Source organism: Cynoglossus semilaevis, chromosome 3, assembly GCF_000523025.1.
Source record: "Cynoglossus semilaevis isolate Cse_v1.0 chromosome 3, Cse_v1.0, whole genome shotgun sequence".
In the NCBI taxonomy this organism is placed as follows: Eukaryota; Metazoa; Chordata; class Actinopteri; order Pleuronectiformes; family Cynoglossidae; genus Cynoglossus; species Cynoglossus semilaevis.
In genome coordinates this window covers 3587847-3603755 of record NC_024309.1, presented here as the reverse complement: position 1 = coordinate 3603755, position 15909 = coordinate 3587847, and the positions used below count along the sequence as shown (strand labels likewise).

At 38.8% G+C, this 15909-nt stretch overlaps 2 protein-coding genes and 1 long non-coding RNA gene across 7 annotated transcripts; 2 read left to right on the top strand and 1 right to left on the bottom strand.

The window, feature by feature from the left end:
- The first annotated feature begins 1863 nt into the window (after positions 1-1863).
- On the top strand, positions 1864-3440 carry tmem14ca (transmembrane protein 14Ca). 2 transcript variants are annotated; one of them, XM_008307530.1, is made up of 5 exons: positions 1864-1952; positions 2431-2515; positions 2768-2869; positions 2990-3077; positions 3241-3440. In XM_008307530.1, the coding sequence occupies exons 2-5, from the start codon at positions 2440-2442 to the stop codon at positions 3296-3298; spliced, it is 324 nt and encodes a 107-aa protein (XP_008305752.1). In that variant the 5' UTR covers positions 1864-1952; positions 2431-2439; the 3' UTR covers positions 3299-3440. The 2 variants fall into 2 exon arrangements, with proteins under 2 accessions (XP_008305752.1, XP_024910290.1); XM_025054522.1 differs by lacking the exon at positions 1864-1952 and adding an exon at positions 2078-2346.
- mak (male germ cell-associated kinase) lies at positions 3299-15890 on the bottom strand. Of its 4 annotated transcripts, XM_025054517.1 has the most exons (16): positions 15447-15890; positions 14087-14197; positions 13874-13979; positions 12217-12271; positions 11954-12075; positions 11640-11719; positions 10091-10223; positions 9826-9997; positions 9138-9305; positions 7418-7678; positions 7090-7286; positions 6854-6993; positions 6446-6589; positions 4986-5105; positions 4719-4814; positions 3299-4082 (listed from the first exon to the last, which is right to left on the bottom strand). In XM_025054517.1, the coding sequence occupies exons 3-16, from the start codon at positions 13972-13974 to the stop codon at positions 3922-3924; spliced, it is 1950 nt and encodes a 649-aa protein (XP_024910285.1). In that variant the 5' UTR covers positions 13975-13979; positions 14087-14197; positions 15447-15890; the 3' UTR covers positions 3299-3921. The 4 variants fall into 4 exon arrangements, with proteins under 4 accessions (XP_024910285.1, XP_024910286.1, XP_024910288.1 ...); XM_025054518.1 differs by lacking the exon at positions 4719-4814 and having other exon boundaries at positions 15447-15887; XM_025054520.1 differs by lacking the exons at positions 11640-11719; positions 12217-12271; positions 13874-13979; positions 14087-14197; positions 15447-15890.
- On the top strand, positions 3910-5820 carry LOC112486844 (uncharacterized). Its single transcript, XR_003049390.1, has 2 exons — positions 3910-4044; positions 4996-5820. It is a non-coding gene; the product is annotated as an uncharacterized LOC112486844 (long non-coding RNA).
- Positions 15891-15909: the final 19 nt, after the last annotated feature.

The window sequence follows — 15909 nt, the reverse complement described above, 5'->3', positions numbered from 1 at the left end:
CTGCCAACATCATTACCTCTGCACAGAAAGCTACCCTACTTTTGTGCGGGTCATTATTTATTTATCCACTGTTTATTTCTAATACATACTTATGTAGACCCCTCAGGCCAAGAGCGAATGAGCTTTCCCTCTCTCTCCCTCTCTCTCTCTCTCTTTCACTCACACACACACACAGCGAGGGAAAAGAGGGAGCGACGGGTGCAACACATGCGCTGAGAGGTGATAATGGTCTGCGCTTAATCCAAAACCCTGTTGTCTCCTCTTTGCACACGCAGACTGACGTGTACACTGCAGCAGACAAATACTGCTGATACTGTAATTAAAAATATTTGCGAATTATCTGCAAAAAATACTTACTAAACTTGGTTCCATTTTATTTTGTAAAATAAATTATTGTTATTTAAAAATATATTTTAAATGCAAATTTCGTATTAAAATATTTTTATTAGATTTGTTTTTCATTCATATTGAAAGAAGGAACACGTTTCTGCAACATGCACAATACCTACAGCTATAAGTCCTGCACAAAAGAGAGAGGGAGGAGGAGAGTCAGAAAAAAAATTGTTTGGGGCTCTTTGCACTTTAGGGAGGAGTGAGTTTTATTAGCAGAGCTGTCAGACAGTGGGTTAGTGTCAGACAGGAGCAGGGGTCTCCTTTTTGAATATCTACTGTGTTTGTCTAACCACTTCCACCTAACCACGAGGCCTGCGGCAATATTTCAGCTTCCTAAAACTGTTCTATAACAAACGTGGCAACGGTTGCACCCCAGGCAGCTTGTAGAATCATCCGCATTTAAACTCATTACACGACTCTATTATGACTATTATTGCTTGATTATTATTAGTGGTAGTTGTGGTAGCAGTGGGTGTGAAGTCTGAGCACATATCATTCATAAGTAAAAATTGCCGAGGCGCAATTTTTCCTAATATATATCTTTGCCAAGTATCGCAAAAAGCGACTTTCACAAATTCAGTTCATTCTCTTGTATGTTTTGAACAAGCATTGGTGGTTGTTCTAAGTATTTCGACACAAGTTCTCAAGGAATTGGATTACTACTCTTTAGATAAGTATTGTTTGATATTTGGCAGATTTTATCTTTTCTCTAAATGGATGTGTTTGACATTGACACCGACAGTCACTCTGTCAAAATCACTCAAAAAGCTTAATTTAAAGTGTAACATCTGTAAAGCAGTAGACTTCTGAATGAGGTCTAAAGCCTATTGTGTGAAACGCTGCACAGCTGTAGCAATAAATTGTATTTTAGCGCCATCTTTCTTCCAGCTGATAAAACAAAGACCATAAAACCGTGGAATATGGTAATGTTAACCAGACTGTGTACGGTCTGGATGATGTATAGATTGCAATGTTATCCTGGACTGCCATCTTGTGGTTGTAAAACATAAAACAAATATCATTCCTGTCAAAACAATAAGTTGACATTGGTTTCAGTGACACGAGACGAAAACTTAAACGAAACTTAAAAAAATAAAAAAATAAAAAAGTATTTTTTCAAAGACTTTGTGTATTGTCCGAATTCTCTCTTCCTATATGTCGTGTGGGTTTAGATGTACGATATGGCACTTCTATGGTGTATATATTTAAGGATATGTAACACTAATGCCTGATACTGGTATATTGAATTCTGTATGACAATGTTTGTATAATTTTTTATTTTTTAGTTATATTAGGACGAGCTTTGACTATACAAGAATTTATGGTATGTTTCATATACGAATTTCAAGGTTTTTGAATTTAATGTACAACAATAACAACAACAACAACAACAATAATAATAATAATTATTATTATTATTATTATGTACGAAACTCACTTTTGTAATGACTAGAATCTACGTTTCCCGTCGGACATCTGATTGCATGCACCGTGCAACAACCATTTATGTCCGGTGGGAAACACGCGCTTGTTCCTGATAGCAGTGAAGTCTTACCAAGGTTGTACGTTTATATTTTCGTTTTTACGCCTGTTGTATTTATCTTATTACATATTAGTACCGTTGGGGCCTTTATGTATACAATGCATTCTATTAGGGAAATATTTTGTTAGTATATTTTATGAGATTCCTTCAATAAGTCTATCTTGTATTCTCATAAAATGTGTCTCAAGTTCATGCATGTTGCGCCCTAACGGAATCGCTTATCTCTTAAAGCAGACAGGGGCAAATGTTTGTATGTGGCGCCAGAATGTAACCGTTTTTGCAGTCCAACCTGTCAGTGGTAACTTTTGTCGGAGTCTGCAATGATTACTTGCTTTCTATTGACTCAGTTTCTCCTGTCTAATACCTCTGTTTGGCTGCACTTCGATAGCCCTTTAGATTTTTTCACTTGTGTAAGTCGTTTTACAGGCTTTTCAACGGAAAGGTGTCGTATTTAAATTACCACAGACTGAGTGTGTATTTTTGTTCCCTAACAGGCGTCTAACATGTCTGTGGACTGGGCTGGTTATGGATATGCAGCACTTGTCGCATCTGGTGGAGTCATTGGTTACGTGAAAGCAGGTATAGCTGTTTGTTATATTTTATTTTAAGGGAAAAAAAGAAAGCCAATCCAAAGCTTACTGAAAGTATTGGTCCGACACTGGTCGAGTCACCAAAAACATTGATCTTAGCCTAAATAACACTATATACCGTTATATAATATTGATAATTTTTGAATTTACCCTTAAATGTACCAGTATATGAGACTCAAACCTGCCTGTTCTCTGCCTGAGTGCCATCGTTGACATTTTACATATTTGTTTGATTTCTCAGGCAGTGTTCCATCTTTGGCTGCTGGGCTTCTTTTTGGAAGTCTTGCAGGCTTTGGTGCCTATCAGACATCCAACGATCCCAATAATGTTTGGGTGTCCCTTGGTATGTGTTATTGGCTTTGTGGTTTATGTATTTTTCTGGATTTATTTGAAATTTCTATTTCATAGCCATACATCTCTCTGTGAGATATGACATTTCATATTGCATCCTTTTTTGGTTCAGCTACTTCAGGAGCTTTGGCTGGTCTCATGGGTAAGAGGTTCTACGGATCCAGAAAATTTATGCCGGCAGGGTTGATGGCTGGAGCAAGGTAAAAAAAAAAGTTGTTTTAACTTAAACAAGCACAGTAATCTTCACAGGGGGTCTTTGTATTTCTTTGTTTTTCGCTTATCTGATGTTTTTGTTAACTGAGAAGTAAAAAAGCAAAAAATATGTTTTGCGTTGTTTTATGCAAGTCTATTACTTTGTTCCAGTCTTCTCATGGTGGCCAAGCTCAGTGTGGCTTTACTCCAGAAACCTCAGGAGTCTTGATATTGTGAAGATTCAGAAATGTATCCTTACGTATGAGCAGCATTTTGTCATTTAATGTGATTTCTTTTTTCTTTTCTTTTTTGAAAGTATGATGAGATATAGTACTTTGTGTATATAACAGAATAAAAAAAATCAAACAATACTTTAGTATATATTTATTTGTATAAAATGCTTACAAAATTATGCATTATACAAATGTTCGCAGCCTCGTAGATGGTCGAAGGCGACTAACATTTGTGCAGGGAAATCAAAACAACATTCTCAAATAAAAGCTGGTTTTAAAAAAAGGATTGTACTACATTTGAATTCTATTAAGATTCTCCAACAATGAACTGTGTAATTGGCTGACACTGAATCTTTCAGGAACAGTGTGATTGTCGCTCAGATTAGTAAGTGTCTGTTCATGGCAACCATTTTATACAAAATGTACAGTTTCCATGCACATTAAAAAAACTTAGACAAGAAGGTGTGAGGTGTCACATACACATGGATGCAGGATCCTTTTTTTTTCTGGGCTTCTGTTGTGCGCACAACTTGTTTGACTCACTTTCACAGACACAGGTGTGTACATCCACACAGTACCTTGTCAAACAAGTAAAAGCTGATGCACACTTTTCCCAAAGCTATCGATTTCCACCGTACTTAGATGTCCAGTCCACCCTCCCATGGACAGGCTGTACAGTAGGACCTCTAGTCATCAGATTACCAGATGTTTTCCTCAGAGCTGAGTAGCTGCTTCCCTTCAGGTGAGTCCCATCTGTCCTCCTCTTCCAGCCCTCGTAATCTGGTGGAAGACATTGGTTAGTTTGTCAACTTCTTGTGTACTATATGTATACATTTAAGGAGAAAATAGCTTAACTAAGAAAATCAAATTCTTTTAAAATATATTTTTAAGAAATTTTTGCTGAGCCAGGCATTGTTAATACTCATTATTATCACTAGTGGAAGCATTATGCCCCACTTGTGCCATAATGCACTAGACCTTTAAAGAGATTCACTAAAAAAATAGAAATAAAAATGGATATAGAGATGTGTCTACAAGTTGGTCCCATATGGCTTCATCAGTCATCTGTTAAGAATTTTGTCTCAAACTGTGTGCAAGGAATTAAAGTTATTGGTTTAGAAAATGAGGTAGGACATTTGACCTGCAGTAATAATGATGTCAATGTTGTCATGCACACTTATGAGATTATTTGGGGTCCAAATTAGAAGGATGCTGATCTGTTACACCCATTTTCTACTTAACAAAAGCCGCTTTGGAGTAATGTTTAACTGTATTGCATTCAGCAATATTATCAGATAAATGGGGAAGTCTGCAGAAACAACTGCTACATATTTTTAATGTGTTTTATATTCAAGTGTTGCACTGAAATCCAACCACAGATCTCGAGTAAATGCAACCGTTCTAAAAACACAGTACCTTCACTGGTTTCACCTAAAGATGGGTTGGACATGAGCTTGGATTTTGCAGCTTTTGGTTTGTCTTTTTTATTATCAGGGGAAGAAGAAAGACTGACTGGAAGAAAGAGAGAGTGAAGAGAGGAATCAGTTTCTCCAGTGAATGAAAACTATGAAGGGAATGTAACAAGTTAGGAAGTGGAATGTAGAACAGAAGGCAGAAAGTTTGCAGTTTGCAGCAACTTGTAGCAAAGTTCCAAAAATGATCTGTTAATTTTTCCATCCTTACTTGTGTGCAGCCCAGCCAAAGGTGCAAGTTGGATTCTCTGTCCCACGGATCCCACCTCTTTCTTTTGGAATGAAGGGATGTAACCACCAGACAGGTTGTATTTGGTGCTTACAAAATTCCCTGGAGGAGAAGGAAGGTGTTGAATTAAAGTGTTGGAGCCATAATTTAAATTCTTTGCTAATCATTTATATTAGTAAAGCTAAAAGTAAACACATCTAATAAGTACGTTTTCACACGCTGATAATGATTGCCCGTGTGGGATTCCTTCTGCATATGCAATCACCTCAAAAGACCTGCGCCGATGAATAAGACTGAGTGATTGAAGTCATTTAACTTTTCAAGTGACACCATCAACCTGCTGCAGCAGCAGTCGCAGATGGTTATCAGTATAATTAGCCAAAGAACCTCATTGTTCCCACCTGAAGATGTTGTGCTTGTGCTACAATTTACCATCTATTTAGCAACTGGAGGTCTTAGTTCTCAGGCTAAACTGTGGATTTATGCCCTCGTCTCCCGCAGAGCTTTTAGCTGCCGGGTTCTTTCACATGTTAAGCCACTACCTGAATACCTGAAGCCTGCTGTATCAGAGGCCACGCTGAGGCTGGGAAATAAAGAGGAGAAATTCACAGTGCATTTGTACCTTTAGAGAGATCAATTTTGTCCCGTATTCTTTCCTTAACAACTGTTCTCTCTTGTGCATTATCCACAGATTTAGAGGTACTCTCCTCTACAATCACAGTCACGGCAGGAAAGTGGAGTTGAAGAGGTGTGTGAGTTCAGAAAGAAGCGAGAAGAGGGGAAAAAAACAAATAAAGAGAAAACATAAGAAAACAAACAACATGTTTGTTTTTGTTGTAGTATTTGCAAAAGCTGGAGGGGGGGATCATGGGGGGGGGGTATAAATGAGCAGTAGGAGAACGGGCCATGTAAACACTTGATCTTATACAGACTCAATCTCATGAATAATCAACAGGGAGGGAGAGACGACGTGAAAGAAAGAAACACTAGAGAGCGAAGGCAGCAGCCCAGCAGGAGCCCATATAGAGTGTCTGTCTACATAACAAATGATCTTATAAAAGGTCTCCGATCCCTAAATTCACAGACCTGGGGATGACTCCTGAAACGACCTCGTCTACAGACCCAAAACAACTGATCAGAACACATTAACCTCTCACCATTATCAGTTACAGTAGCGTCACAAACTCATGATGAGTTGTCTTACATTCATGCAAATTGATACATTTTACCAATTCATAAAGTCACATTGATGTGGAAACAAAAATGTCCCACTAGGACCGTGCACTACAGGTTCTCTATTCAATAGATTTTTATCTTTTCAAACTGGGAACACGTTGTATAAAACTGACGCTTTTCTATATTTCAGAGTGATTTTCTTTTTTACATGTTCATAAGTAACTCCATCATCATCTCTATGAACAAGAGACACTTGTGATTTGTACCTCCAATGGTTCTGCTGACAGCAAGTCCTGTAATAGGAGCAAGCGGTTTGTTTGCCGTGTTTGCAGATTTCTCCCATAGATCGCGCAGAATCAGTCCGCTCATCTCCTTATTTCCTGGTATGATCTGGTTTTTGCTGATCAGCCCTTTGAACAAATAAAAAAAACTCATTAAAAAGCTCATGTTGTTGTCTGTCTGGGCACCAGCACTCAGATTTTAGTGGAATATTTTTGGAATAAAGGAGACACTTTATTGGTGATCATGATTACAATTAAAGAATGCTGTCTTGAATGTTTTACAAGAGTAAAAACTTAATTTGAAATTCTACTGAAGTATAGAACTGTCCTTTAGAACTACAAAAAGTTCCTGGATTGTTGTTTCACACGTTACTGTGGTAATAATTGCCGTACCAGGCAGGTATCGTGACTGGCTGAGATAGTGCTGACGAGCAGCAGATCCGGGGAGACTGGAGTCCACCTGGCCCATCCTGATATTGTTGGGCAGCTTGGTAACTGTGCTGAAGGAATACAGAGCCTTCTGCTCTTTTGGCCTGAGAATGGAAAACAAGCACAAATAAAATTTAAAAAAGGTTTTATTTAATTGTTTGAATGCCATCACAGCTGTGTATAGAAACCACAGTCCTTACTGTGTGTTGTGTTCCCTGGAGTTCCTCTCCTCCTCTGCCTTCCCTAAACTCGGTTTCTTGGAGTTTGAGACAGCGTTTTCTAAAGAGTCGCTTTCCTCCCAACTCTCTTGGGTCCTGGACAACGTCTGACCCCAGCGACGACGACTGCTCTTCAGCCCGACCACCACATTATTCTCACTGACAAATGGTGTTGTTCTCTGCCAGGAAGGTACAATACAAAACTGTTGTTTCTGGACAGATCAAATGTCTGGACATTTTGATTTTTTTAAGGTAGAAACTGATTGTAATCTTGGCCATTCATTTGTATTATTACCACATGGAGACTTACTGCATGGCTCACACCTATTGGTTCACTTTCAGGTTGGGACAGGAGCGTCTGCTGGAGGGGCTGCTGCTGTGGTTGATGTTGATGATGACTTCTCACAGGGGGTGAAGATACTTTAGATTCAGAAGAAGACGGCTGTAAATCTGCTTTAGCCTCAGAGGCCTGCTTTCTAGCCAACGGCTTTGCATGCACTGTCTTGGACTCATGGCTTTGAGGACGAGGGCCCAAAACCTGGTCCACCTGAAAATATGGGTAATGCAGGGCCTGGCCAGAGAAAGAAAGGTTGAAATAAAAGAGTGCGATATACTGTGATAAAATAACAGTGTTTGGGGCTTTTGTTATTATCAGTTTAATTAATAATAACATCATAATTCTACAAAAAAAATGGTGTGTGTCGTTGGATTTGTGGAATGCAGTTACTGAGATATTCTTCATATTTTTCTGTCCCACTAACAGAGGAGTCAGAGGGGAAATTGGAAATTGGATGTTTTTTCTAATCCACAGTTCAACATAATGGTACTTTTTTTCATATATTATAGCATCTTTCAAACACAAGTTTTGACCAAAATGTCAGGTTTGTCTGTTTCCCTGTGGTTAATTAGTGTCATCACTGTCACCTGTGTCCTGTCAGTCCCTGCTCGTTTGACTAACTCATGTCACCTGGTGCCCTGTCTATATTTGCCTCCCGCCCTGCTTCTCTTGTCTTTTCTTGGTTCATTGTCCAAAGTTCCATGTTGATGTCTGTGACGGTTCATCGTTCTCTGACCGTTATCTGTTTGTTCCTGCCTGGCCACGGTATGCAGTGATTTTTGGATGTATTTAAGTTTAGACTGTGTTAATAAACTGCCTACAACTGAAGACAGTCTCCTGAGTGCTTCAACTACATTTCTTCCAATCTGGGAAACCAGATTGGAACAAAAAGCCTGGCACAACTAAGGTTTATTTCCCTGTGGGCGGCATCTGGTGATGACCTACATACTCAGCCTTTTGATAGTGGCAGGAAATGCAAGAAGCGCTACTGTAAACTGCAGCTGCCAAGAAAAATGTGTTACATCAGAGTTTTTGCTGTGACAGTTTGTCTTTAGCTGCTTTCACAGGGTGTGGGGAGAATTTGAAAGTCAAACGTCTAACGATGGGGTTAGGAAGGGTCAATGATCAACATTTAGTGGAAGTTAAAGAAGGGAAAGGGTCTGATAAAAGATTGACTCGGAGGCTGGTGTGTGTGTAGCCATGGATAAACAGACTGCGTTGTGTTTGCTGAGGACTTGAGAATGATTACACTCTGAATGACCATAAATGAAACTGGATGAAAAGTAAACAGCCCTGAACACAAACAAACTCCCACGTTTGTTATCTGACCTAAACAAGCGGCCAACCTGTTGTCTTGGCTAAAATTAGATGACCTTTGGTGCAGTGTACACCTGGGAGCTACGTAAGCAGAAAATGGAAACGCATCATCGCTCCCTGAGGAAAGACGTCCCAGACCTGTGTTACACAGTAAATGAATTGCCTCACTGGAGTCCATATTATGTCCAACTACATAATTATCCTCAGCTTGGGTATAATATATGATGTAAAGGACTGACATGGAAATTCAACACACAGGGGTCACAGAATACTGCAAAACAATCATCTAATCTAACAGAAAATGTTATTTGAAGTATTTCACCTTTGCTTTATATAAAATTTAAATGTTTGCTTCCAGACCTTGTATTTTTCCTACCTGTACAGCAGTTGGTCTCTTCTTTGGGTCCCACTGCAGCAGGTCCTTCATCAGAGCGATAGCCTCATTGCTGGCATTTGGGATCAGTGTCTTTAAGTGGGTGGGCACACACTGGGGGAAACGGAAGTTCATTGCAGCAGCGAGGTGGTAACCGTCTGCCCAGTCAGTCTGATGGAAGACATGAGAAGATAACTAATGACTAATTAACATGTTATATGATGTGATTTGTTTAGCTTTAATTTGAATTCTACACAAGGTTCTAATTAAATTGCTAGTCGTAATGAGTCTAAATCAGGCATGGGCAAACTACAGCCCATGAGCCAGATGCGGGCCACCAAACTTGTCCACATTGTTATTAATTTCTATTTTAATTATAATTCTGCCTTTCCCCTGCAATGCCTGCATTTCTCCAATAGATGGCATAGAAAAGGTTAAAAGCATTTTAGCCTTTCCTGACTGACTTTTAACACTCCATCTATCTGCTCCTGACCTGGCCCCCCATCAAATTTTAGGACCCATTGTAGTGCTAAATAACATTAGTCCTCTGCTGGTTTGGATGGTTAAACATGGTGTCAATTATGTAACATTAGTCCTCTGCTGGTTTGAATGGTTAAACATGGTGTCAATTATGTAAGCCAAAGTCTTATTTAGAGGAAAACAGACAAAAGTGATTCAATTTTCCTCACACCTTTTTGACTGTTCCCAGCACTTGGCAGATCTTAAAGATCTCGTCCACCTCGCTGTTCCCTGGAAACAGAGGTCTGAGTGTGTAGAGTTCAGCCATGATGCAGCCCAGGGCCCACAGGTCAATAGGTGAACTGTAGGTAGATGACCTGAGCAGGACCTCAGGAGCCCGATACCTGGACAAACAGTAGAATATATCATCTTAAACAAGGCTAAAATTGATGGAATATTGGTCCAATCATCCTGAATAATTTGGGATTCTCCCTCACCATCTGGTCGACACATAATCTGTGTACGGAGGTTTAGAGCGGATTTCTCTGGCCAGTCCGAAGTCTGCAATTTTGACCAGTTCTGGACCCATACACAGCAGGTTCTCTGGCTTCATGTCTCGGTGAAAGAAACCTGTCGGAGATAATCACAGGCCTGGAGTTGATACAGACTGAAGTCATAGGTAGAAGCATGAACAGGCTAGTGCTGTAGCCATTAATATTGACATTATGTTCTACAGCTTAAAAAAGCTACATAAACATCTTTATATAATGTGATTAATCTGATCATTAATAACATCTATTAACCACACACAAATACAACCACACCACTCGAGCAGAAGGCCAAGCTACTTTCAGAACAGCAGTACAGACTGACGGTAAAGCCTCTTACCGTGCTTATGCATAAAAGCCAGCCCAGAAAGCACTTGAAACATGATGTTCCTAATTTCATTCTCTGTGAACATCTTACTCTCTCTAGTGCCAGGCCCAATAGGACAGGTGAAAGATAGAAGAAAAAGAAAGGAAGGTTAAACGGAGAGAAACCAGGAACATGCACTATCATTGGATGTGTGGAGGCATCTGCACAAAGATGGTTGTTGTTATGACTGGGATTTCCTGCATGTACTGTTAGGTATTCACACATCCAATAACTGTAGACGCACAGACTGAAGTTAGACAGATAGAACGTCTACATGGACATCAATTATCTGTGAAGTCTATCTGCATGGTACCTGTGAGTCTAAAGTATGGTTTTGTTATGTATTTAATCTCAGATGTAAAAATATTTCTGACTGAAAATTGTAAGAACTGGAGCAGGTCAAGACTTCCCAGTGTGAATTAGTTTTGCCACACAGTGCTGATCACCATTTTCTATGTTTGTAAATCTATTCTGTCCAGCCTGTAATTATTTTTTTTACTTCACTTTCCCCCTCGTCACCAGGGGTCGCCACCATCATTGTCGTCATAGGCACCAAATGACCTTGTTTTCTTGAGCACAACCTGGGATTTGAGGACAAGGTGGAATCGAACCTGCAGCCTTCTGGGGGTAAGTGGCACTCCAATCACAGAACCAGTTCTGCCTTAAATGTTTTTTTATTTTATTTACATATTTATATGTTAAAAAAAATAATTTTGAAACTTTTAAACGACTGCGACAAAAGCTAAATAAGTTGGTTTAAAAACAAAATGCTGATTTTGTCAATAGTCCTTGGTGTAAAAGATGTAGCAGTCTACTTTTTATTATGCCGTTTTAAGAATGTACTATAAAGATAGCACAGACTAAGCAGGTGTGGATTTTATTTAGCCTGCTGCTGCTGTGGACTGGTCCAAATCTGTTGTTTCTATTGCCCTTGCTAGCAGCCATGTTTTAGTGAGAGGAAGAGTTTGAGTCTTTAAGTACTTCATAAAAGCAAACTTTAAACTCCCAAACTATTTCTTAAGGGCGAGGAGATGTTTCAGTCTAAATCTGCTTCGATATATTGATGTCCATGTAAACACAGCCAGGCTCTCTCATGCACGTGCGAGGCTTCACGGGATCATGTCTACCTACCATGTTTGTGAATAAAGGACAGGCCTTGCAATATCTGAAAGCTTATGTTTCTTATCACTGACTCGGGAAACAATTTTCTTCTGTGAAAATAACAAAGATATTGCACTGATTAACCAGCCAGTGTTGGACATTATCATGAACACCAGTCTGATTGGTGCAACTTTTGCTGCTAAAGTGTACAGTAGATGGAAAAAGACTGTAAACAATATTAGCTTTCCCGATTTAGCTGTTTGTTTGTTGTTGTTTTTTTACCAATAATGTGTATTAATGTGAGTCAGTACCAAAATCATAAATGGTGATGTTCAGCTTCTTACCTGTCCTTCATGAGCTGGTAGAGGTTCTCCTTCATGTACTCAAAGACAAAATAGAGATGGTCATTCTCTCTGATGACCTCCTTCAGCTTCACCACGTTTGCGTGGTTCAGCTTCTTCAGTGACTGGTGTTGACACATGGTTGCAACAGAGAAAACAATTAGTGTTTATACACATTAATATGCTTCACTGCTGTAACTGTTGTTCAAATTTAGTTGAACTACACCACCTGTGTTCAACACTATGCAGCACTATGATGCATTTACCTTCACTTCTCTGAGGTTCATACATTCTTCCCATGAATAAAACTTCCTCTTCATCCTAAAGACACCAAAGACAGAAACTGAAGAAAATACTTCACCAGATATTTCTATATGACAGTTTTGGTAGAACATACCAAACTTAATTTATGTATAAAAACTAGGGATGTCCGATATTAACTTTTTGCCGATATCCGATATGCCATTATTGTTTAAACACTTAATTTCCGACTCCAATATCAACGATATAGGCCTGAAAATATTTATTTATTTATCTGTAAAAATCACTGTATGAGTATGAGATTAATTAAATGAGCTGCAATGCTGCCATCTAGTGACTTTCACTTTCATATACAGCTGTTTATCCCCAAAACCATTTTTAAGGCACACATCGTTTGGCAAAACCCAGGCATTCCGTTATCAGGTTTTCATTATTGGAGAAGAACTTGGTTTTTTTTTTGTTTGTTTGTTTTTTTCCATGTCCAGGCTAATTTCATGTTTTTATTTTGGTTGACTTTTATTACTACATCTAAGGCAATATCATATTTTTGTGGCTATTGTGCTGTGCACACTTGCACCTGCATGGACAGCTGGTATTTGAGGCATCTTTTCAGAGCAGCCTTTCACACTGATCAGCGAAACCTTGTCCTTCCCCCTGGAATTATGTAAGATTTAGGGAACGTGAAGATACAGTATCTTTTCAACTGTTTGGGCGCCCGCCAGCTACGACCATTTCTTCCATTGTGCCGGCAACCTGACACACCCACCTGTACTTTCACTCCCTTTCACCGTCACCATAAGTATTGTCTTGCACGGTAACTGAATGATCAACTGGCAGACACATCTCCCAGGTTTCTCATCTATTATTGAGCCATGCTGCTGCTGAAACAAAGACATGGACCTATAAAAGCTGCTGTGTTTACCCTGGTGACGGCAAGACAGACGGCAGTCCTTAAACTAGCTGGTCCACAACGTGACTGTGAATTTCTTATATGGGTGCATGCATTTATTTCAGGCAACCTGTAATGGGTGAAATAGGCTGTGCAATTGAAATATTTAACACTCGTATCATGTTTAATGGTAGTTTTAACGGCTCAGAGAACCTTAGTGACATCCCAAAATGGTATTTTTTTACGTAATTTAGCATCATTGTTTTTTCTCAAAATATTCACGTATTCAAATTTATAAATTTTTTAAATAAAATATTGAAAATAAATAATTATTAGTCTTTCAACAATGTGATGTTCACCTTATATCCAATACATTTGTATATGCAATACATTTTTATTGATCTGTTTAAGTACTAAAATATTAATTTAACTTTTCCTCTCATATTTTAGGTGCAGCAAAGTGCACAAAGCTATTCTTTGCTCAAAATGGCATTACAAATACTACGCAACACTAATTTGTTTCTTAAAACAAACTGCTGTGTTAAACTAACACCTTTTTTGCCTAGAAAATGACAAATATGTACAGAACTGTATATATTTTTCAAGTAAATTAAATGAAGTAATTAAAGAGAGAAAATAAACCGTACCCCTGAACACTTGCTTCTTAATGAACTTTTCCTTTTTTACTACAGTACTACTACTATAAGTACCAGGTGCCAGTACTGCAGTGTGTTAAAAACTGCTGAATGAAGTAAAGTAGAGACAGTTTCTACCTCTTGATAGCCACCAGTTCTCCAGACTCATTACTTCTTCCCATCAGCACACTGCCATAGGTGCCGTCACCCAGCTGCTTCAGGGTGGTATAGCGATTCATCACGTCTGAAATATTTTAATTAAGTTAATAATTGAATCATTCATAATGTGATGATAAATGTTCTATTATATTCAATTGAGATAATATTTAGCTGACACTGTCTAGTGTTTACCTTCTTCTTTCTTCTTCTGGATCAAAAATCATCTCCCAAAACCTTGTTTGTGAAGAGCTGGTTGACAGGTCTGGTCTCTCAGCCAAAATTCAGCATTGGTCCTTTACCAGCCTGCAATGAAAGGAAAGGAATAGAAAACACAATAACTGCCAGGTACCTGGGAAATAAATCCCCTATAAACTGATCTTCTTTTCTGTTTGGTCAACATGAGAAGTGAGCCTGTATGTGTGACATTAGTAAGTGGCACCAAACATGATGACCCAAAGGAGATGACATTGACAGCCTTAGGCAGATTAGGTCACTGGGGATTTAAAGAGGATGTCTTGCTTACTGGCATCCAGCTCTTTTTCCCCGAGCACCTGTTTGTTTTTGTTTTGCACACAGACTTTTGTCGATTACATTTTCCCACTGTTAAAGACGAGTGTTCACACCGCCAGATGTCCAGGTGTCACTGAGACAATGAGACAGAAACACAACCACCCAGCTGCACCAAGCCTTTTCCATACGGCATCTGCTGCAGAGGGACTTACTGGGAATTAAGTCGTAGTCTATCCAGGTCACATGACACTGGGAGGCTGGTAATCCAGGCCAATTATGTTGAAAATATACATAGCTGGTCAGTGACAGAAAATGACAATATAGTTCCTCTGGGTGTTGGACTGTGCTTTACGAAGCATCTGATTGAATTTCACTTCCTGTTCCTCATTGTTTTATTGAGCTGCTGTAACTGTGCTGTCGGGTGAAACCATTGTGTATCGACAACAAAAATGATATTAAGCTAGGATATTTTAAACAAGTACGACACTGAAAATGTGACAGCTGAAATTAGTTGCAGAACAGACATTTTATTGTAATATAACGTCAGAACATACGATAATCACAGCTAGAATTTAGACTAATACCGATGTCATCAATGACACCAGTCATTGTCAAAGAGAAAGATCATTCTACTGTTTAACTTTATATTGTCTGCACTAATATAAATATATAAATTACATATAACATTTATATTTCCGTTAATAAATAAGTTTAATTTGTCTTGTTAATTGCATAATCAGCTAAACAAACCTATGAATAATATAAAACTTTTTAAATGTAGCACTAGTACTACTAGTTACTGCTATAAGAGCACTACTACCATTACTACTAGTAGTACTACTACTACCACCAACACTACTATATTGGTACTTTTACTATACTACACTAATAATAATCATCATCATCATCATCATCATCATAATGATAATATCCGTTTTTTTAAAGTTCAGTAGAATTCTTTGTTTTTACTCCCTGGGATTCAGCACACAGCAAACAACAGCAACAACAGTCTTTTGTTTTTATTGACTATGTTCAGACTCACCATGTCGGGGTGTAGACCGAGGTGACGGCCGCTGTCTGGACCTGCTGATGGCCCAGAGTTTCCCTCAGATAAAAACCCACTCGGGCTTTAACCCTCAGCCGTTTACGTACTGCACGTTCACGTGTGCGCGTGTACGCTCTCCATGGCAACGTACATACAAACTGGAGCCTTGTTTGTGCTGCCCTGGTGACCGATGACGCATGCGTAAAGAAGGCAGTAATGCGTTGTGGGCCTTGTAGTTTCATTGTTTCGTGCAAAACCATAGAAAAAATGTTGGTTTTCTTTCTTTCTCAGGTTTTTTTAATGAAGGTTTAATGAAAATAAATTTCATTTATGTATCTTTCAGTCAACTTATTTAAAAATAAAAAATGAAATACATAAATAGACAGTGAAGAGCCTTGTAGTTGAAGAAACGCACCAGTAGATAGCGCCACAATGTCGCAAAGACTGACCGTGTTTATCA

Excerpts from the sequence above, each read along its gene's own strand:
- tmem14ca (XM_025054522.1), top strand. The coding sequence starts at position 2,257 with ATGATTACTTGCTTTCTATTGACTCAGTTTCTCCTGTCTAATACCTCT. Across the intron at positions 2,516-2,767 it reads CATTGGTTACGTGAAAGCAG|GCAGTGTTCCATCTTTGGCT; the intron begins GTATAGCTGTTT and ends TTGATTTCTCAG. Across the intron at positions 2,870-2,989 it reads TAATGTTTGGGTGTCCCTTG|CTACTTCAGGAGCTTTGGCT; the intron begins GTATGTGTTATT and ends TTTTTGGTTCAG.
- mak (XM_025054517.1), bottom strand. The coding sequence starts at position 13,974 with ATGAATCGCTATACCACCCTGAAGCAGCTGGGTGACGGCACCTATGGC. Across the intron at positions 9,306-9,825 it reads TGCTGGGAACAGTCAAAAAG|ACTGACTGGGCAGACGGTTA; the intron begins GTGTGAGGAAAA and ends GTCTTCCATCAG. Across the intron at positions 4,083-4,718 it reads TTTAGGTGAAACCAGTGAAG|ATTACGAGGGCTGGAAGAGG; the intron begins GTACTGTGTTTT and ends GTCTTCCACCAG.